Below are 22518 nucleotides of genomic sequence, written 5' to 3'. Positions count from 1 at the left end.
AAAGAAAAAACCTCAAAATGAATCATAAACCTTAATGAAAATCTGAAACTATGAAACTTCTAGAAAAAAAAAAGCATAGGGTTATACCTTTATGACCTTGGGTTTGGCAAAGATTTATTTCATATGACATGAAAAGCAAGATATCTTTTAAAAAAAATTATGGATTAGGTTCACCAAAATGAAGAATTTCTGTCCTTTGAAGACACTGTTAAGGATATGAAAAGACAACCCACAAACTGAGAGAAACTATTTGCAGATCCTATATCTGATAGATAACTTACATTTCCAGAATATAAAGAACTCTCAAAACAATAATAAAACAAATTCCCTAATAAAACAATGAGACAAAGACTTGAAAAGGCACTTCACTAAAGATATACTGATGAAAAATAAGCATATGAAAAAATGCTGAATACCATTAGAGAAATGGAATTGAAAAATGAGATACTACTACAAGTGCATATTAGCATGGATAAAATTTAAAAGACTGATATTACAATATGTTGGATAGGAAGCGGAGCAACCAGAATTCATATACACTGTAAGAAAGTTAAAATTGTACAACCATTTTGGAAAACTGTTTAGCAGTTTCTTAAAAAGACAAATGCCTATCTACTATATGACCCAGACATTCCTCTTCTAGTAACTTAAACAAACAGAAGCACATGTTCATACAAAGACTTATAAGTGAATATTTACAGCAAATATTCATAGAAAATATTTATTTGCAATAGCCAAAATTATAAGTAACCCAACCATCCATCAACAAATACGTAGATAAACAAATTATGGTATGTATAGCCACACAATGAAACACTACTCAGCAATGAAAAGGAATGAACTATTGACACACACAACAACATGGATGAATCTCAAAATAATTATGCTGAATGAAAGAAGCCAGGCAAAACAGAGTATATACTGCATGATTTCACTTATATAAATACCATGAAAATATGGACTGATATATCGTAATGGATAGCAGATCTGTAGTTTCGGAGAAAGGGATGGGAGGGAGGGATTATAAAAGGGCATCATAATTTTTATGGATGATGGACATGTTTATTATCTTGATTGTGGTGATGATTTCTTGAGTGTATACTGTGTCAAAATGTATTAAATTGTGCACTTCAAATACGTAAAAATTATTTTGTCAGTTATACCTCAAAGATATTTTAAAAATGCAATCCAGTCCTGACCCACTTCAATGCCTGATTCAAGTGAGATAATCGCCCTATCTGCTTAACAAAGGAAAGAGGAATACATCTCTCATGTAAGATAACTTCCCATGTTGTATCAATGGATTTTTCATATACAATGTCTGCCAAATAATAAAAAATATCTAGACATGCAAAATGTCAAGACCATATGATTAGTAGTACGAGAATAAGAAACACTAAACAATAGATGCAAATCCACAGATTACTTAGGCATTAGAGTTAGTAGAGTCTTTTTATAAAAACCATAATTAATTGCAATATTTTAAGAGCATAGAGGAAATGATGGACAAAATAGATGAAAAGGCAGAGATTTTCACCCGAGAAATAGACTAAATATATTTTTAAGGAGAATCCAACAGGTATTCTAAAACTGAATAAATAACATGTTTCCAGTTCTGGAAACACAGTGAACTGAGCTAATTTGAATACCTCTTAAATAAAACTTTTAGTAACGTTGTATAAAATACAACAAAAGTAATATAGAGCTAAGCATGAAAGAAGGTGAAGTTTCCAGGTGACAAAAATAAAGAGGAAACTTAAAGTCACGATCCTAAGCTTGTGAGCTGACAACGCAGTGCCCTGAGGGGAGTAGGCTCAGATCTATGCAGGAAAAGGGCTCATCCCAGATGTAACGACTCTTGGCTTACTAAGACCACCCGCCCTACCCCACCACACACACACACACAAAAGTTATTGGAAGGGCTGCTTCTGTGATGGGCAGGGGAGGGGAACATAGATCATGCAGAGCTTTCAGGTCATCATAAGGACTGTGGCTTCTTCACTGCATGAAATAGGAAGCCATTGAAGGATTTTGAACAGAGAAGTAATGTGACATGATATTTAAAGGATCACTTAGACCTCTCTGTTGAGAGTCCTCATAGTAGGCTTACAAAAATTAACTCAGGAGAGGGGCAGCTTAGTGCCTAATAAATGTCACCTGTTATTGTTTGTAATGCATGCTGCTAGTGCCCACACAGGGTCCTTTACTAGCCAGTGCCTGTTTTCAGCTGCTAGAGATGTTAACCAGCACCCTCTTCTCTCAAAAATTACCCTTGATCAAAGCAGAAGCCATCTTACCCTGACTAGCTTGGGGCAACAAAAGATCATGCCCCTGCCTCACGGTGGGACTGATTCTGTAGTACCATTTGTGCCCCAGAACTTCCTGTGAGATCAGAATGTGGCCAGTCTGCAGCTGAGATGACATTCTTGGTGGCTTTTCCCCTGCTCTAACTGCTTCAGTCATTCCCCTTCTTATAGCTCACCTACAATAAATCTTTTCGGGCTTTTATGGAACACAGCCTATGACACTGTTGTTATCATAATTACCTCTGAATTTATTATTTCTTTAATGCAAGTTGTTTGCATACATTTCACTTGAAGCCAAAGGCTGGTGCTTTCAAACTCACACTGGCAGCTCATAGGGTCCGTGGGTACTATACGGAGTGACTTGTGTGTACAAACTCTCCTACACTTACACTTGACATTATTCTGCTCTCTAATGAGGCGTTTTTGGAATGAAGTCTAACACCATTTGTGTTAAATTTTTAACATTTGTGTTTATTAATTTTATCATAAATGTATACCCCAGGTTATCTGGGTCAGTTCAGATTCTCAATATTCATTTTAAAAGCCATCCATAACCACATGGTCCCTCACATCCCAATTCTACCCCTGAAGTAACACTGCAAACTAGGTTAAAATTTCCTATACATGCAACATCTGTATCCTAGATGAGGGATGGAGAAAAAAAGAGTTCTTCTGTTTATATACAGGAGAAAGAGGCAAAACATGAGGAAGAAAAAACTTTGCTCCACAGAGAACAGATGGAAAGGATCCTAGAAATGTATATACATCTCTCTCCAGTATCTCTGGATTTTATGAAGTATTTTTCCTTAAAATGTACACACATTCTTCCCAAGGCAAGCGTATTTCTCTGGAGACCTCTCACTAGCTATACAGTAAATGAACTTCCCAAGGGTTGTTCTTAGCTGAGGATCCCAAGTTTTCTGCAAAATTTATTCAAAAACTCCAACTCCATAGAAAAACAAGAATATTTTCTCTGTGCCACTCACACACATCTGTCTCAAGAATCAGCACAAGCTACCAACTCACCACCTCTGATCATAGGCTGCCTGAAGTCGCCTCTCTCAATATGTCTAAAAGCCTGGCCTAGACATAAAGACTTTCTATTTCTACTATACGTCATTTCTGGGTGACAGGATGGATTATTGTTCTACCAATAATAGACAATTTTTCAGTAGGTAATAAATAGCTCACATATACTATATATATTTTGGCAAAGTCTTGGCAGTTTTCAGAAGGGAAAAATATTCATTGAATTTAACCTGAGGTGGTTGTACATCTCTAAAAGAGAAATTCAGGCATTTAAAAAGTCACCTTCATTCTTTTCACAATTTCTTTAAAGTTGTTTCTTTCTCAAAAATCCCCAGTGACTTATACCATATACTCTTTGATCATTTTTGGTTTGGGACGCAGTTTCCAAAGGCCTGTCAGGTTTCTGCATGTATAGTGAGCAGGGGCACTGACACCTTTGTCTCAGCTGTCTATTCAACAATGTTTGCAAAGTGTACAGCCTTGGAAGATGGAGATAGTGTCTCCCTCTGGAGCACAGAGCAGGTTTATTGACTAGCCAGCATAATGAAGATAGTATCTCCTTCTGAGGTAAAGGCCAGGCAGGTTTTCTTGCAACCCATTGTCAAAACACAGGGTTCCTCTAAGCTCAGGGTTCCATAGCCGTGACGCCAACCCACTGTGTGCACAGCATCTCCCTGAGTCCTTGCATCTCCACACTGTGAGACCTAAAGACAAGAGGAACTATATTAATTTCTGTTGCTGTTGTCAAAAAACAAAACACAACTAAAAATGTGGTGTTGGCAATGGGCAGTGGCTGGTAGAATATTGAAGAACATGATATAAACTGACTAGATTGCCTTGAGTAGACTGTTAGTAGAAATATGGATGTGAACAACTGTAAGTGGGGACTCAGAGGGAAGTGCTGAGCATGATAGAAAAAAAACTATCTGGCCGGGCATAGTGTCTCACACCTGTAATCCCAGCACTTTGGGAGGCCGAGGCAGGCGGATCACAAGGTCAAGAGATCGAGACCATCCTGGCCAACAGATGAAACCCCATCTCTACTAAAAATACAAAAATTATCCGGGCATGGTGGTGCACACCTGTAGTCCCAGCTACTCAGGAGGCTGGGGCAGGAGAATCGTTTGAACCTGGGAGGCGGAGGTTGCAGTGAGCTGAGATCGTGCCACTGCACTCTAGCCTGGCAACAGAGACAGACTCCATCTCAAAAACAAAAAAACAACAAAAAAAAACTTATGAACTACCTAAATCATCATGAACAGACTATTGGTGGAACTATGGACATTAAAGGTACTGCAGATGAAAGTTAAAATGGAAATGAGGAACATGTTATTGGAAAGTGGAGAAAAGGAGATCCTTGTTACATAGCAGCAGAAAGCTTAGGTGAATTGTGCCCTGCAATTATGTAGAAAGCAAAATCTGTAAATAATAAAGTTGAATATTTAGCTGAGAGGATTTCCAAGCAAAATGTTAAAGATGAGGCCTGGTTTCTTCTTGCTGCTGATAGTAAAATGCAAGAGGAAAGATAAATTGAGGGAAGAACTTTAAGTGAAGGGGAATCAGGATTGATGATTTGGGAAATTCTCAGCCAATTACATTGCAAAAACACTAAAATTAGAAGATTCACCAGCAGGAAAGCATGCTCTGGAGAGAAAGCCAAGAACATGACTAGGCAACCTTTGCTATTGTCTCAAAAGAAACAAAAAGAGTATTAAATCACACAGAGGGGCTCTCTTTGAAAAAATTAGTAGTGTGACTCATGGATCATGTTATCCATTTAAGTACAAGCTAGGAATAGAGATAGGGTTATTCAGGACTGATCCACACAGGAACCTCTTGCCTAATGTAGTAAGTTTCTGTGATATATCCAGGAGACACCCTAGTTCTTGAAAATGTTATACCAGCAGAAACACTGCCAACTTTGAGACAGGCAGGCTGGTTGGTTTCCTGTTTTGGAGTGGTTTAGAGGAAAAAACCAAAAGCTCCTTACTCAAGTTGTAGCTTACCTAACTTCCAGCCAATCAGCAATAAAAGATCCAAGAAGTTGTTAACCACAAGTTCCTGCTTTAGGGGATTAGGGGCTTCCCTGAGGCCCTATATGCATACTTAGATTTAAACTTCAACTCATAGTTACCCCTTCCTCTGGACTGATGATTCATTTTTCCTTCCATTCTCTCCTTTTATAGGGTTGAACTGCACGTGTCCACTTGTATGCAGATGTTTTTCACCAAATGGGGATTGAAAATCCAGTATTCTTGGGATGTAAAACCCACATATATGGAGGGCTAACTTTTCATATACACAGGTTCTGCAGGACCTACTGCGGGACTTAAGTATGCTAGGATTTTGGTGTACACAGGGGGCCTGGAACCAGTCCCTTGCATATACTGAAAGACAACTGTATTTGTAACTAGTATCTTATGTTGGTCACATCATTGTATTTTGGGAGAAAATAACTTATTTTCTAGTTTTATGGGTCCACAGATGGAGAGTTTTTCCCCAGCATGAATCATACCCAGGATGTCACTAACACCGAACTCAGATGGTTAAGATAAGATTTGGGACTTTTAAGCTGATAAGATTTAGGTAATATATCTGACTTTGAATTGATTCTATAGTGAATTGAGACTGTGGAGTATATTGGGATGGGGTGTATGTATTGTGCATATAGAATGGATATAAACCTTTGGGGACAAAGGGAAGACTAGTAGGCTAATGGCTCCCGAAACATGTCTACATCCTAATCCCTGAAACCTGTCAATATGTTGCCTTATGTGGCAAAAGGGACTTTACAGATGTGATTAAGTGAAGGATCTCAAGATGAGAATATATCTTAGGTAACCCAGTGTCATCACAAAGGTCCTTATAAGAGAGAAGCAGGATGGTTAAAGACAGAGATGTAAAGTGGAAGAAGAGGAGCCAGAGAGTGGGAGCAACCGCTGGAAGACAGAAAAGGCAAGAAAACTGATTAATCCTGAGAGCCTCCAGATGGAATGCTGCTGTGCTGACAACTTGATTTTAGCCCACTGAAACTGATTTTAGACTTCTCTACTCTACAACTGTAAGAGAATAAATTTGTGTTGCTCTAAGTCACTAAATTTGTGGTAATTCTTTACAACAGCAATAGGAAACAAACTCAGGAACCAAGATGAGTATGAAGCATATGTGGTCTGCTGTGCTGTAATGAAGTTTTTGTCTCTGACCCAAGACTCTTGTGTCTTCTGGCAGCATCCACGAGACTATGGCAAGCTAACTTGCAGGAGGGGCAAAATCTTAGACTATTCACAGTTCTTAATATTTTGTTCATAAAAATGATAATATAGTCATGGGTATTTGTCTAACTTTTAAATATCTTTCAATCTTCTGATCAATAAATCTACTTCTAAATAAGATACCACTAAGTAGCTGTGAACTTTAATAATAGCCCATGATTTATATCTCATTAAATAAATTACGAATATTCATACTCAGAAGTTAAACTCTGGCCAGGCGCGGTGGCTCACACCTGTAATCCCAGCACTTTGGGAGGCAAGGCAGGTAGACCACTTGAGGTCAGGAGTTCGAGACCAGCATGGCCAACATATAGTGAAACCTTGTCTCTACTAAAATATACAAAAATTAGCTAGGTGCAGTGGCACGTGCCTGTAGTCCCAGCTACTTGGGAAGCTGAGGCAGGAGAATCACTTGAACCCAGGAGGTGGAGGTTGCAGTGAGCCATCCAGCCTGAGTGACAGAGCAAGACTCCATCTCTCAAAAAAAAAAAAAAAAGTTAACAAACTCAGCATTCTTTAATACTCTTGCTCTCTTGCATAAAAAATTCATGAAAATAGCATCTATTTGTAAAAATATGTTAGTCACTTTAATTACAAAAAAAAAAAAAATTCCATGCTTTGTTTTACTGTTTAGTGTTATAGTCTTAAAGAATGATATTTTCTTTAAAATACGTCATAGAAAAAGGATTTTAGTGAAATAATCCCTAAATGAAATCTCATGCATGACTCAGATCACCAGAATCCCAGAGATTAAGGAAGAGTCAGCACTGCCTACTCCAAGAGACATTATAAACATGGTACAACTTTTTGGGAAATAAAAAATTGGATGTGTGAAAATAAAGAACCAGAGAAAATTTCTGTGCAGTCAAATGCGTTTATTTTATAGCTTAAGCAAGACAGGTGGTGAACAAATTCATAATGAAAATGCCACCCAGAGATTAACAGCTTGCCATGCATGCAACTGTGTGCACAAAACCAAGTTGTTTTAACACCAGTCTGCAGCTTTGATTCCTCCATAAATTAACTCTGTGTTGCTCACAAGTTTACATAACTCAGGCCACCCTGAATATCTGCTAGTGGGGAATTTACAACCCACTGACCATCTCAACTCAAATACAGATGACTATCACCCACACATCTGCCAAGGTAATAGCATGGCAAATAGTATTTTTCTTGTTCTGTAGTCAATGGCACAGATACACCAACACAGAGATACCCAGAAGGCACCTCCCCTCACTCAGCTGACAACCTTCCTAACTTTTCTTGGGGACAAGAGTACCATGCATGACCTATGAATTGGTACTTATTCTGAGGCACGGGATGGCTGTCCCCAGGTTAGAGCATGGGTGGTTGGAAGTTCTCAGAAGAGCTGTTTCAGCACAACCCACCAGAAACACTGGCCACCGTGACTGTGCAAGATGAGTCTCCTGACATTCTGGTAGATACTCAGACCCCTTGACTAAAGCTTGGTTCAATTAAGGGTTGAGTGGAAGGTACAGAGATTTGGGAGAGCCTACGAGAGGTATGAGGCAGTACCCTAGTTTATACTGTTTTGTGTATAGCTTAGCCTCATCTGAAGGCAAAGTCATAAATTCACAAAATATTAGAGGTGGGATGGATCACTCCAGACACGTCAACCTACAGTTAAAAATGGGGCAGCCCAGAGAGGTAAACCAACTTGCTAAAGGTAGAGCATGGTAGTGGCAGGGCCAGATTAGAACGTGGTAGGCTAATCCTCACCCAAGAATGCTGACAATAACTATTTGGCCAAATTTTTGAACAAGGAAGATGAACTAGTATAAATCAGAGGTGTCCAGTCTTTTGGCTTCCCTGGGCCACATTGGAAGAAAAGTTGTCTTGGACCACACATAAAATACACTAACACTAACGATAGCTGATGAGCTTTAAAAAAATAGCAAAAAAAAAAAAAAAAAAAAAAAAATTTAAATCTCATAATGTTTTAAGAAAGTTTAAAATTTGTGTTGGGCCACATTCAAAGCTGTCTTGGGACACATGCCATGGGTTGGACAAGCTTGTTGTAAATACTTTAATACCACCAAAGCTCCGAATGTATTAAAAAGCAAAAACAAAGCAAAACAAAAAACCATTCAGCTTAATCAGCTCAGCTCTCTTCTAAAGGGGTCTCTTCTCTGTCTCTCTGTCTCTATCTCTGTGCCTCTCTCTCCCCCAAACACACACAATTTTGGTGGGTGTAGATTTCTTGCCACATAAAGATAGAATCCATATCTTCAGGAAGACCCTTTACAGAGCATGTTTCTCAATCTAGGTCTTTATGTGAGGTCTGGGAAAGTGGCTTAGTTTCCAGAACAATAGGTGGTTCAGAAATCAGAAGATCATCCTCCCCAAAGGAGTTCTGGTCTGTGTTCACAAAGTTGGGGATGTCAAACTTCATGAGCCTGTTCAGCTCCTCCTCTGGCTGCCCATTGCTTCTGATGGCTTCCTGGAGTTGAACATCACTGTCAAGGGCTGTGGTCTGGTGACAAGTTTTGGCTCTGTCCAAGCGTTCCACCTCATTGATGTAGCAGTGAAAGAGAGACCTGGACTCCTCGTTGCCTTGGCGAGAAAATACCTTATCTGGCTCCAGAGGTCTTCCAAAGTCTGACACAAAGCTGTTCATTCTGAATCTCTTCTCTGAGGACTCTGCATTGCTATTTTAAAAAAAGAAAACAAAAGATTGCTTACACTCCAGTCCATTCACCTGCAGAATCATGGTTTTCTGCATGTAGGGCAGGCCAGCACATTTCCACTAAGCACCTATTGATTGTAAGCCCCTTGCATGGCATGCAGACAAACATAAGAAATAAGAGAAATCCCTTCTGAACATGTACAAATAAACCCAAGGAAAAGGGTTCAAGATGAGGGCCCCCAGATCATCCTGAAAACAGACACCTTGCTGAGGAATTCCCCAGTATTCTGCAGACACACTAGTATTTTTCAGTGGAATTCCTGGACCATTTGCATCATACTTACTTGAAGTGCTTCTTAAAATGCAGATTCCTTGGTCACAGACCCTCAGAATCTGTGAATGTAGGTTCAGTAATATGCATTTTCATATATTCTCTTTTTTTTTTTTTTTTTTTTGAGACGGAGTCTTGCTCTGTCGCCCAGGCTGGAGTGCAGTGGCCGGATCTCAGCTCACTGCAAGCTCCGCCTCCCGGGTTTACGCCATTCTCCTGCCTCAGCCTCCCCAGTAGCTGGGACTACAGGCATCCGCCACATCTCCCGGCTAGTTTTTTGTATTTTTTAGTAGAGACGGGGTTTCACCGTGTTAGCCAGGATAGTCTCGATCTCCTGACCTCGTGATCCACCCATCTCGGCCTCCCAAAGTGCTGGGATTACAGGCTTGAGCCACCACACCCAGCCGCATTTTCATATATTCTCTAAGGATCATTACTCATACCGAAGTTTAGAACCACTGGCCTAAAAATAATAATACTATCTCATAGGGGTACATTAAATATTTGTCAAAATGCTATAATAACAATTTTTCTCACTTTATTCTCTAAAGTAACCAAAACAGTCACTTAGGGCAAGAATTATGATATGCATTTTACAAACGTATGAACTAAGGTAAGGAACAGTCAAATTGCCCACTTAGTCACACAATCAGTTTGTGATATGAGTGGGAATAAATCTAAGATTCCTAATTCCTTGTTTCCTTTAATGTGGAACAAATAAGCAGTTCAAGGGGAATAAATGAGTCAATGAGTGAATAAAACAATTCTCAATTAGTCCCACAAGTGCATGAAAGAGCCCAGGTAAGCTGAGAACCTGATACTCCATCTACTTTCATCACCATCCTTTCCAGGCAATTCTTAAATAAGAATTGCCCATGCACAGGTAGTGACTCCTTAAGGGCACAAATCATTACTGAACGTGTTTTCAAGTCCAGAACAGAACCTGCCAAAAATCAGGCTCTGGAGTCTGTGCTCAACAGATTTGTAATCCTCTCAGTGTTTCCAGTTCTTAAATCTCTTCCTTCCCATCCTATCACTCAGGGAAAAAGCACTTATGACCAAATTCTGTAAGAATCTGGGCAGAGGAGAAAAAAAAAAAAAAACCACAAGTCTGGAAAACCTGCTCATATATCACTAAACTCCAAATTATCAAAATCACCTGGATTTCAGAGGTCAGCAACCCTAGAAGGTTTGTAATCCAGCTAGCTGAAGGAATTTTAATATCAGATCTATCTCCTAGCATGGTTACCTGGGTGACATCAGGCAAGAAATCCTCTCAGAAACCTGCATTTTTCCTTTTAGTAATAAGCCTGGTTAACAATTTTAATTGCCCACTACACAAACATGTTGTGAAGGTCAAGGCTTTATGCAAGAATCCAATATTCTACTATGTCAGGTATTCAGAATTCAGAGAAAATCATTTTAGAGAGACTGAAGATTTATGCTTTAGTGCAAATTTACATGGTCTTCTTTCTTTTTCTGTAAATGAGTTTCCCTCAATTGTCATTTCACTCAGGTATAAAAGATATTTGAGAAAAGGGATGAGTGTGCCAGCAACCTGCAACCTGATAAACTAAAATGTCACCTAGGAAAAAGACTGGCTTAAAGCTGTGAAAGGAAAGTATCTTGGACCCCCCCAAATCACTAAGCTAAAGGGAAAAGTCAAGCTGGGAGTTGCTTAGGGCAAACCTGCCTCCTATTCTGTTCAGTCACCCCTCTGCTGACTGAGATAAATGTATATCTGATTGCCTCCTTTGGAGAGGCCAATGAGAAGCTCAAAAGAATGCAACCATTTGTCTCTTATCTCTACTTACGACCTGGAAGCCCCCTCCCTGCTTCAAGTTGTCCCGCCTTTCCAGACTGAACCTGTTGCAGGAAGTCAGGGACCCCAAATGGAGGGACCGGCTGAAGCCATGGCAGAAGAACATAAATTGTGAAGATTTCATGGACATTTATCACTGCCCTAATCAATACTCTTATAATTTCCTGTGCCAGTCTTTAATCTTGTTATGTTACATTAATCCTGTCATCTTCATAAGCTGAGGATGTATGTCATCTCAGGACCCTGTGATGATTGCATTATCTGCACAAATTGTCTGTAAAGCATGTGTGTTTGAACAATATGAAATCTGGCCACCCTGAAAAAGAACAGGATAACAGCGATGTTCAGGGAACAAGGGAGATAACCATAAGGTCTGACTGCCTGAGGGGCTGGGCAGAATAGAGTCATATTTCTCTTCTTGCAGAGAGCAAATAGGAGAAATATCACTGAATTATTTTCTCAGCAAGGAATAGCCCTGGGAAAAGGATGCATTCCCAGGGGGTGGTCTCTAAAATGGCCGCTCTGGAAGTGTCTGTCTTATGCAGTTGAAGATAAGGGATGAAATACACCCTAGTCTCCTGCAGAGCTCTCAGGCTTGCTAGGATTAGGAAATTCCAGCCTAGCAAATTCTAGTCAGACTGGTTCTTTGCTCTGGAACCCTGTTTCCTGTTAAGATACTTATCAATGACAATGTGTGCCCAGCGGGATGGAACCTCATCAGTAATTCTAATTTCACCCTGGCCTTGTGATCTTGCTCTGTCAGTTACCTTGTGATATTTTATTGCTCCTTGAAGCTTGTGATCTTTGTGATTTACTCCCTGCTTGTACCCCCCTCCCCTTTTGAAATCCCTAATAAAAACTTGCTGGTTCTGAGGTTCAGTGGGCATCACAGAACCTGCTGACATGTGATGACACTCCCTGTTTGTACCCCCCTCCCCTTTTGAAATCCCAATAAAAACTTGCTGGTTCTGAGGTTCAGTGGGCATCACAGAACCTGCTGACATGTGATGACACTCCCGGAGGCCCAGCTGTAAAATTTCTCTCTTTTGTACTCTTTCTCTTTATTTCTCAGACTGGCCAACACTTAGGGAAAATAGAAAAGAACCTATGTTGAAATAGTGGGGGCTGGTTCCCCCAACATGAACCAATGTCTCCCTAAAATGGATAAAACCACACTGCTCTAACCAACTTGGGTGCATGTCTTCAGGACCTCCTGAGGCTGAATCATGGGTGTGTGTCCTCAACCTTGGCAAAATAAACTTTCTAAATTAACTGAGACCTGTCTCAGATTTTGGGGGTTCACAAAGCATTTGGAGAAAGCATAATTAAGATTGCTGGGGCCCACACTATTCCTCAATTCCAAGGCTAAGAAGCTCTGAGAAATAGCTTTTCTGCCTACCTGTGGCACCAGCTGAGTGTGACAGCAGACCCAGAAGCCCAACTGTGTGTGGCTGCTCTTCCATAACACAGCTATGTTTCCTGGAATTAAAGTCCATTAATTACCTTTGTTGGAGAACTAAGGCACAAGAGACCAAGAGAATTTTGTCCCTTCCCAGGACAGTGCTAAGGTAGCATACATTAAAGCCCCTCTGAGGTGCCTTTCCTGCCCCCTGAGGCTACCCTGTGCTCCCATGGCTACCCCCTCCCCTCTAGCTTCCTCCTGATGATCCCTTGGTATGGCAACAGTACAATGTGTCTGATTTTCCCTTCCTGAGAAGAGCAAAAAGTTCATCTTTGTACTCTTAGAGTCCAGTAAATATTAAACACTCAATACACTGGACTTTTATTTGTCTTTTCTTTCCTTGACTGATAAACAAAAAGACCTGTAAGTTGTGGAAGTTGTCAGAATAAATCTGGAGTCACTTAATGTTATATAAAGAAAAAAAATCGTGATGAATAGAGCTGGGGAAGGCTGTGAAGTAGGAATTCTCACTCACAAATGTCTGATAACAAAAAACATCATGAAAGACTGCAAAAACCATAACCTTGTGCAAAAAAATACTATAAGGACATCTGCCCAGCAACTGCCTGTCCAACCTGGAACTGGCACCACCCATATTGTTCCTTGTAGCTAAGGATCACTCTCTCCAAACAACCATGTAATCCTCCTCACTTTTCCTCTAAAAACCTTTGTCTTCTTTTACTTCCCAGAATATGCACATAGGTCATATGGCATGAGTATTCCCACTGCAATGACCCATTACCACGTAAACATCATTTTCTTTCAGAGAACCTCTCAGTGTTTGTTTTTTAGGTTGACATAAATGGTTTCCAGAAGTGGAACCTGAAGCAAGATCACTTTCGGAAGGAATCAGTGATTCTTGGAACCTGTGGGCTGTGCTCACCTTGAGTCCTTTGAGCTCTCTGCTTCCATGGCTCACCTGTTCTGCCCTGGCAAGCTTTCATTCAGGCTAAGCTCCTTCTTCCTGAGAGAGGCTTTTTGACTTTATCTGAGATTTGGTTTGGTTATAAGCCTACCTTCAATGAAGAATGCTGCATCTCTCTTGGAACTATAAAATTCTTTTTTTGGCAAGCCCTTCCTGAGAAGCGTCCTTGTGGAGAGTACTCCAGTTTCTACAGAATTTACAATCTGTCTTAGAGGCATGTCTTTTCTGGTGAGTTCATTTTGGGTTCTTTCTGCATGCCTAGTTTAATATTTTGTTTGATCTGCATGCCTGGGTTAAAATTTCTGTGAACACTCTGATTTGGGTTTGGTTATGCATGTGTGTAAATGATTTGGCCCTTCCCCCTTGCTTGTTTCTGAAAATCTTCCAAGAGCAAAAATAAACATCCTAAATGGTGGATGCAGGATGGCTAATTAAAAACCACTATGTCGGATGCCACTGTGTAAGACACCAGTCTAAACTCCTGACATTTTCCTGACAAGATTTAATGAATTTTCTTTGCACACCAGTACAAACTCCTGACATTCCCCTGACACGATTTATGGGATTTTCTTTGCTTTTAAGACATTAATAAGAAATGAAATGAGATTCTCAAACACGAAGGCATGCCAGGTCTTCTGGGACTCCAGCTGGCTACGTGGCTTTTCCTGGTGCACACAAACTCAATGGGCATCATGGAGATCATTCAAACTCCCCAAGCCTGTTTTTCTTAGAGCTGAAATAGAAACTGCAACTACAGAGTTAATACACAAAGGCTTTTAGGCTCTCTATCTCTCTATTTTTTTTTCTGCCTATTTTGAATCTGCTGACTTTTCTGCTGGTGTTAAGACAAACTCACTGCTTATAGCATTCCAGTCAAAATGCAAAAAACTTAACAGCTTTAGAGATTACAACAGGTTCATGAAAACCAACAATTTAGACACCTTTGGAAATGTAAATCTAGGTTTGTCTGACTAAAAAGTACTTTGTGTAATGGAACACTTAAAGGATTGGTATTCTAAAAGCAAATAACTACATAAATGTTTATCAAAGTTAGTCTCTCACATCAAACAAGTCAAAATCTTGAGCTCAGAGGAATATTATATCTTTGTCTGGCATAAAAATTGCTTTATGTACTACGGAGGGACTAGAAAAAGCCGGAAAAAAAAAAAAACCTGTTAAAATGCTTCCTCACCCACATTGACTAGTCAAGCAAACCAGACTAGCAAACAAAAGATAAATTTGTTACTAAAAATTCAAGACCACTTGAAGATTTTATTTTTCTTATACAATTTAGCCAGTCCTGGCTAAAACATAAATATTAAAAATATACCCTAAACTCATTTGAAACTGAAATGAAGGATAATAATAAAGGTTTATTATGATTATCAAACTGCTATGAAAATTTCCTTATCCAAAATTTTAGTTCACAGCCTTAATAAGATTATATATTGGGGCAAATAAACATTAGCCATATGAACAGGTCCCATTTTGTCAGAAATATAATTTGAGTTCAACTGTCCTTCTATAAACTGAGTTTGTATTACTATGTTACATTGTCTTATGACTAAAATATCCAAATGAAAGCTAGATAATCTGTTTCTATGTATTTGTGTTGTCTGTATGTTTTAATGTTGTGTGTATATAATATTTTTCTACTAAAATATATTAAAGAGATCTGATTAATAAATTTAAAAGGAACAAAAGCACTTAAATTGAGTACTGTAACAAAAATATAGTAACTAACTCAAGTGTTTTTAGTTCACATTACTTAAGTAAATTTTTGATAAATAAGCTGGTTTTAAGTTTGTTGATAAAATAAAAATAGAGAGGTCTTCAAAATTGTCAGCATACATTTTTGCCGGGGTAACTGTTCATCAAGATTGTACTAGATGTTTTAAGGTGATGAAATTACAAACTCACTCTAAAAACAGAATAAATTTGTTTCTGAAACTCTTTGGTATGTAAGACTAATTTCATATTGTTGGCTTAATAAAAGCAGCTGTATCTTCTGAGTTATTGACAAAATACCCATATATTTAACTTTAAGGTTCTTACTTAGGTGAACACCTGATATTCACAGGCTATAAAAATGATTAACGGGAAATAACTGAAAATGATGACTAGCTTTGTCTAATATCTCAGTTTCTATGAGAATCCAGGTGTAATTGTTAAAAGTAAACAGGCCAGGTATGGTGGCTGTTGGGAATAACCCTCAAAATCTTAAAGAGCTTGAACACTCAAACAAAGGATTTTTAGTAAAGCAATTTTACTTTTGTGTTGAGGGATTTTGTTTGTTTGTTTTTTGGCCAGTTGCCACGAGAGCACACTTGAACAAAGGGGCATGAAAGCCTGTATTTCTGATGCAAGTCCTGTCCCTGTACTCTGTTTCTATTGGCCGGGGTTGGGTTGCACAATCTGAACTAATCTCAGTTGGTTAGACATTTGAACTTTTTTTAGATAAGGTGGGCATGTAAGGGAGAGAGGGGAAAAGGGGAAGAGGTGTCTGTAATGAGCTAGAGGGCTAGTCTTTTTTTTAAATAAGGAAAGGAATGTGAGCTCGTACTGATAAGCCTGGTACTGTGGCGTGTTCGGGCATGTAACAAAGGCAGAAAGGAAAAAAAGAGAAAAAGGAAAAAGGGGTGAGGGGGTGGGTACTATGAATTAAAGAATAAAGGATTGATCAGGCTATGTGAAGAGAAATCTCGTCATATCTCACAGTGGCTCACATCTGTTATCTCAGCACTGTGGAAGGCCAAGGCAGGAGGATTGTTTGAGCTTCGAAGTTCAAGATCAGCCTGGGCAACATGGCAAAAGTCCATCTCTACTGGTAAGCAGGAGAGAGACACATGGAGAAAGTTATAAGAAAGAAGATGAACTTTCGGTAAGGAAGGTTAAAAAGAAAACAGAACAATTTTGTATAAGAAAGAATCTGTCTAGTAAATTTTTGTGCTAAAGTAAAATGGTTATTTACGAAAGAGGAAGAATGGGACAAAACTAAAGGCTTAAGCATATTACTGAAGATTTGAGCAGGTCATGAAAGGTTCAAGAAGGCTATAATTAGAAGGAAATTATCTATAAGCCTTGCTAAAGAGTGAGCTTTAATATTAAAAGTACACTAATACAAGAGAGAAAAAGTCATATTTCTAGAGAAAAACTACAACACTCTTGTTATTAGGTTTTTAGCCTTGTGCATTATTTTCAAGTTCTTGGTATCTGGCTATAGAATAGACTGGATCCTGAATTATTCTAGATTCTTTCAATCCAACTCTCTACCATGGAATTACTAAAAATGCAAACTGTTCTCTTTCTGAAGCCCTATAACCTTAAACTTGGTGAATTTTAACGGACAAGTCTAATGTTCACCAAAGCACCTGTATTAATCTGTTTTCACACTGCTATAAAGAACTGCCTGAGTCTGGGTAATTATTAAAGAAAAGAGGTTTAATTGACACATAGTTCTGCATGGCTAGGGAGGTCTCAGGAAAATTACAATTATAGTGGAAAGCAGAGTGAAAGCAAGGCACATCTTACATGGCGGCAAGAGAGGGGAATCCACCACATGCTTTTATTTACTTATTTATTCATTCATTTATTTATTTTTGAGATGGAGTCTTGTTACGTCAACCAAGCTGCAGTACAGTGGCTTGATCTTGGCTCACTGGAAACTCTGCCTCCCAGGTTTAAGTGATCCTCCTGCCTCAGCCTCCCAAGTAACTAGGACTACAAGCATGCACCACCACCCTCGGCTAATTTTTGTATTTTTAGTAGAGACAGGATTTCACCATGTTGGCCATGCTGGCCTTGAACTCCTGACCTCAAGTGATCCACCCACCTCAGCCTCCCAAAGTGCTGGGATTACAGGCGTGAGCCACTGTGCCCGGCCAAGGAATCACCACATACTTTTAAGCCATCAGATCTTGTGAAAACTCACTATCACAAGAATAGCATAGGGAAAACTGCCCCCATGATCCAGTCACCTCCTGCCAGGTTCCTCCCATGACACATGGAGATTACAATTTGAGATGAGTGAGACTCTGTCTCAAAAAAACAAAAAAACAAAAAAAAAAATTAGCTGGGTGTGGTGGCACACACCTGCAGTCCCAGTTACTCAGGAGGCTGAAGTGGGAGGATCACCTGAGCCTGGGGAGTCGAGGCTTGCTGTGAGCTGAGATCGTGCCACTGCACTCCCACCTGGGTGACAGAGTGAGACCCCATCTCAAAAGAAAAAAAATAATAACTCCTGAACAAAAGTTACAGACTGAACCAGACACATAAAATAGATTTTCTACCCATTCATAGCGGTAGATACCTCAGAATGACAGGGATTCCTCAGGAATCACTCACTACATCTGCACTTTGCCATCTAGTTCCTATGGCCATGGTCAATATCAAAAATTTAGAACAATGACATTTCCCTGCTGTTAGTTTTTAGTTTCATGTACCCATTCTTTAATGAGTGCCATATTCAGGTAAATTGCTATTCAAGGTAGAATATAATTCCCATTTTTACAAGGTCCTGAGCAATCTTGCACTGGCCCCTAAGTGAAGAACAGGCCCACCCAGATGAGGTGTACTTAACAAAGGCTACAGAAGGAGGGTATGCGAGGCACGTAATGTCTGGAGTTTGACAATTTTTCAAGAAGTCCAAAGTATTCTACATAAAAATGTGACCCAAGCTTTTCCCATTGCTCTCTATCTGGCAGATTTATGATAATGGGGCCATAATGCTTTAAACAAGACAGCATGCAGAGTAAATGACTCCTTAGCTCAGAAAGCAGGAGGAAATGCTTCTTTTATCTTCACTGTCCTTAAAAAATCCAGATAAGAGATCCCCTGCCTGCCCCACCATAAAAAAGCAAGTATTCCATGGAAAAAATAATCCCCATCAAAGCTACTTCTTAGGCCTAAAAGCTTTTAAGAAGGGTGATGTCAGCTTTATAACAGTCTTTCTTCCTCTGCAGTCTACCTTCTCAGTGCTCACCAATACCTGCCTCTTACCTTCTGGATACACAGAAGACTACCCTTCCCAGCCCCGGGCAGTCAGGTGGGTGTGGCTAGTTCTGACTAACGAGTTGTGGGAGGAAGGGATGTGCGCTGCTTCTGGCTGAAGAATGGAGGGGCAGCCTTGAGATCTCCAAGTGTTTTCTTACCCTGTCACAGGAACCTAGGAGGCCGCGTGGTGGAGAAAGGGCAGCTGCAAGTAGAGATGTTTCTGTTTGCCCGTTGCCAACCTTAGCAGACATGGAGTTTAAGCAAGAAATAAATCTTTGTTGTGTTATATCAAGATTTGAGGATTAGCTTCTTACTGTCTGACAGCCTAGCCTAGCACATATTTCCCCCCCTTAACAGAAGCCATAAGTAGTTAGTGATTCCAGAAGTTCTCATTCTAGCATGATCCCAGGTCAAAAAATTCAGGGGAAAAAAATATCCATTTTATTGCGGTGTGATTGGCCCTGTGCAGTTAAATGGATCTCAACTCCTGCCATCCAGTACGTTAAAGGAAAGTCCAGCCAGGGATGGCAGATAAACATTCTCTCTCAGGTAAACTGTGATTGGTTCCTGGTGGCTGCTTGGAGATCTGTTTTGAAAATGATTCTCAGGCAAAAGTCTTGGCTACACGGGGAAGATGATGCAGTCCATTGCTGATGTCTGTTGAGGGCATGCGCACAGGGAGTCAGGGCACAGGTGGTGTTATCTGTCATCCTGTGTCTTACTACTATCAAAGGGAAGCTCACACACTTCCATGTGTCAGCAATGATGAGATCCTAGGGAGCCATTTGGCCCTGGCCTAAGATGCCTCCATGGAGAAAAATATTAAATTCAGTGGTAGATCTAGCACCAGTCCATTCTGAGCTTCCAGACTTACTCAGATATCTTAACCATGCTGTTGGAATCATGTTCCAAAAGGATGCTGTTGATGTCCTACTTTAGGAAGTAACTGTCTTAGTGACAAACCACCCAGAGAGCCAGATATGTAAAGCAATCAGAATTCAAAGGTGTTGATCCTTCTGACTCATCACCAGGATTCCCTACCTAGCTGCTATTCTAGATTCATCTTACTGTTTCACTTGGAGACACAGCCAAGGTTAAGCTGGGATACATGAGGCAACATTTCGAACAGTGCAGATATAATGCTTAGGGTCTGGCTATCCCATGGAAGAATTAGTTCCTTTTTCTTCTCCCTCCTACTCTTTACCTAGACCCTTCAGCTCACACAGTGACTCATCTTTACTAAGGGATGCACCGAGCCCAGCTTTTACAAGAGGCTCCACAGTCTGCTCACTGTTTACAACAGGGATGTCCAATATTTTGGCTTCCCTGGACCACAGTGGAAGAAGAATAATTGTCTTGGGCCACACATAAAACACACTAACACTAATGATAGCTGATGAGCAAAAAAAAAAAAAAAAAAAAAATCTCATAATGTTTTAAGCGAGTTTATGAATTTGTGTTGGGCTGCATTCAAAGTTATCCTGGGCCACAGGTTGGACAAGCTTGGTTTACAATAAACTCAGGAGGCAGACACTTCCTTATTTATATACAAGGAGTCTCAAGCACAGAGAAGTTAAGAATCCAGGCCAAAGTCTCAATAAGTAAACCTGGAAATGCTTGATTTCAGAGCCCCGTGCTTGGCACGGTATGTGACAAAAACAAAAAAACAAAAGTAATCATCATGGCGGATGGGAGGCAGGATTAGACTGCAACTCCAACTTGGATGGACAGAGCAGTGTGCAGAGGCTCGCATTGTGAATTTTAGCTCCAGATCGACTGCAAGAACAAACTAGCAATTCCAAGAGGAGCCACAGACCCTCTGAAGGAAGCAGACTGCTCCTGCAGGACCCAGGAAATACCCCAAATACTGTGGGTGCCCCAACTGCAGAAGTGGGAAAGGGAGAGCCTCCTCTCCTGAACACACGTCCCCACTAGAGAAACTGAAGGTCTATTTTTGGGAGAAGTTTCTGACCATACCTGGAGCTGAGTCAATTTAGAGGGCCGAGTGAAATACAGGGGCAGAGGAAGCAGCAGAAAGGTCCTGGGAGCTCGCTGGGTCCACAAGCAAGCCATTCCTGCCTGGCACCATAGGAATCTATCGGCAGGGCGGCCAGAGAAGCCGGGGGCTGGTGGGGAGAAACACCACAGGGAGAAGGAAATCTCCAGCTGAACTTTGTAACAATTTGAATGGGACAAGAAGCCTCCTGGCCAGAACTCGGGGAAGGACACAATCTAGTGTGCAGACTCCACAGGTGGGGGATGAAACAAGCCCTTTTATTTTGCAGCTGGGAGGAGGGTAACCTGGGGCAAGTTCTCAGGTCTGGCTGCCCATTACCAGGAAACAGATTAGGGGCCGTTAGTGGGGACATGGTGGGAATGAGACTGGCCCCTCGATTTGTATGGGAGCTGGGTGAGGCCTGTGACTGCTGGCTTTTCTCCACTTTCCTGACAATCTGCATGACTCAGCAGGCAGCTATAATCCTCCTAGGTACATAATTCCATTGATCTGGGAGCCTCACCCCCATCCCCCACAGCAGCTGTAGCAAGACCCACCCAAGGAGAGTCTGAGCTCAGACATGCCTAGCCTTGCCCCAACCCAATGGTGCTTCCCTATCCACCCTGGTAGCTAAAGACAAAGGACATACACTCCTGGGAGTTCTAGGGCCCTGTCCACCGCCTGTTCCTTCCCAAACAACCACAGTTGATGCTCTCTGGAAAGCACCATGTCCTGGCAGGAGGCCAACCAGCACAAAAATAGAACATTAAGCCACCAAAGCTAAAAACCTTCACGGAATTCATTTGCACCCCTGCTACCACCTCCACTGGAACAGGCACTGGTATCCACAGCCGAGAGACCCAAACACGATTCACATCACAGGACTCTGTGCAGACAACCCTCAGTACCAGCCCAGAGCCAAGTAGACTTGCTGGGTGGCTAGACCCAGAACAGAGACAACAATCACTGCAGTTCAGCTCACAGGAAGCCACATCCATAGGGAAAGGGGGAGAGTACTACAGCCTTCAGTGCTAGACCTTCCCTCTGACAGAGCCTACCCAAATGAGAAGAAACCAGAAAACTAACTCTGGTAATATGACAAAAGAAGGCTCTTTAACACCTCCTAAGAATCATACTAGTTCACCAGCAATGGATGCAAACCAAGAAGAAATTCCTGATTTACCTGAAAAATAATTCAGGAGGTTAGTTATTAAGCTCATCAGGAAGACACCAAAGAAAGGCAAAGCCCAATACTAGAAATCTAAAAATCGATACAAGAAGTAAAGAAAGAAATATTCAAGGAAATAGATAGCTTAAAGAAAGAACAATGAAAACTTCAGGAAACACTGGACACACTTATAGAAATGCAAAATGCTCTGAACGTCTCAGCAATAGAATTGAACAAGTAGAAGAAAGAAATTCAGAGCTCGAAAACAAGGTCTTCAAATTAACCCAATCCAACAAAGACATAGAAAAACAATAAGAAAATATGAAAGAAGCCTCCAAGAAGTCTGGGATTATGTTAAACAACCAAACCTAAGGATAATTGGTGTTCCTGGGAAGAAGAGAATTCTAAAAGCTTGGAAAACATATTTGGGGAAATAATCAAGGAAAACTTCCCCGGCCTTGCTAGAGACCTAGACATCCAAATACAAGAAGCACAAAGAACACCTAGGAAATTTATCGCAAAAAGATCATTGTCTAGACACACTGTCATCAGGTTATCCAAAGTTAAG

The 22518-nt window shown here is 40.5% G+C and overlaps 1 protein-coding gene across 4 annotated transcripts in view; it reads right to left on the bottom strand.

Annotated features, from left to right (window-relative positions):
* Positions 1-7461: 7461 nt before the first annotated feature.
* MRAP2 (melanocortin 2 receptor accessory protein 2) overlaps positions 7462-22518 on the bottom strand; it is a 64807-nt gene continuing 49750 nt past the window's right edge. For all 4 annotated transcript variants that reach the window (XM_017958085.3, XM_009205599.4, XM_003897857.3 and 1 more), the window contains one exon: positions 7462-9276. In XM_017958085.3, coding sequence (XP_017813574.1) covers positions 8886-9276 — 391 coding nt within the window. In that variant the 3' untranslated portion in view covers positions 7462-8885. The remainder of the gene's footprint in view (positions 9277-22518) is intronic.

This window comes from Papio anubis, chromosome 6, assembly GCF_008728515.1.
Source record: "Papio anubis isolate 15944 chromosome 6, Panubis1.0, whole genome shotgun sequence".
NCBI classification, from domain to species: Eukaryota; Metazoa; Chordata; class Mammalia; order Primates; family Cercopithecidae; genus Papio; species Papio anubis.
This window is presented reverse-complemented; position numbering and strand designations above follow the sequence as displayed.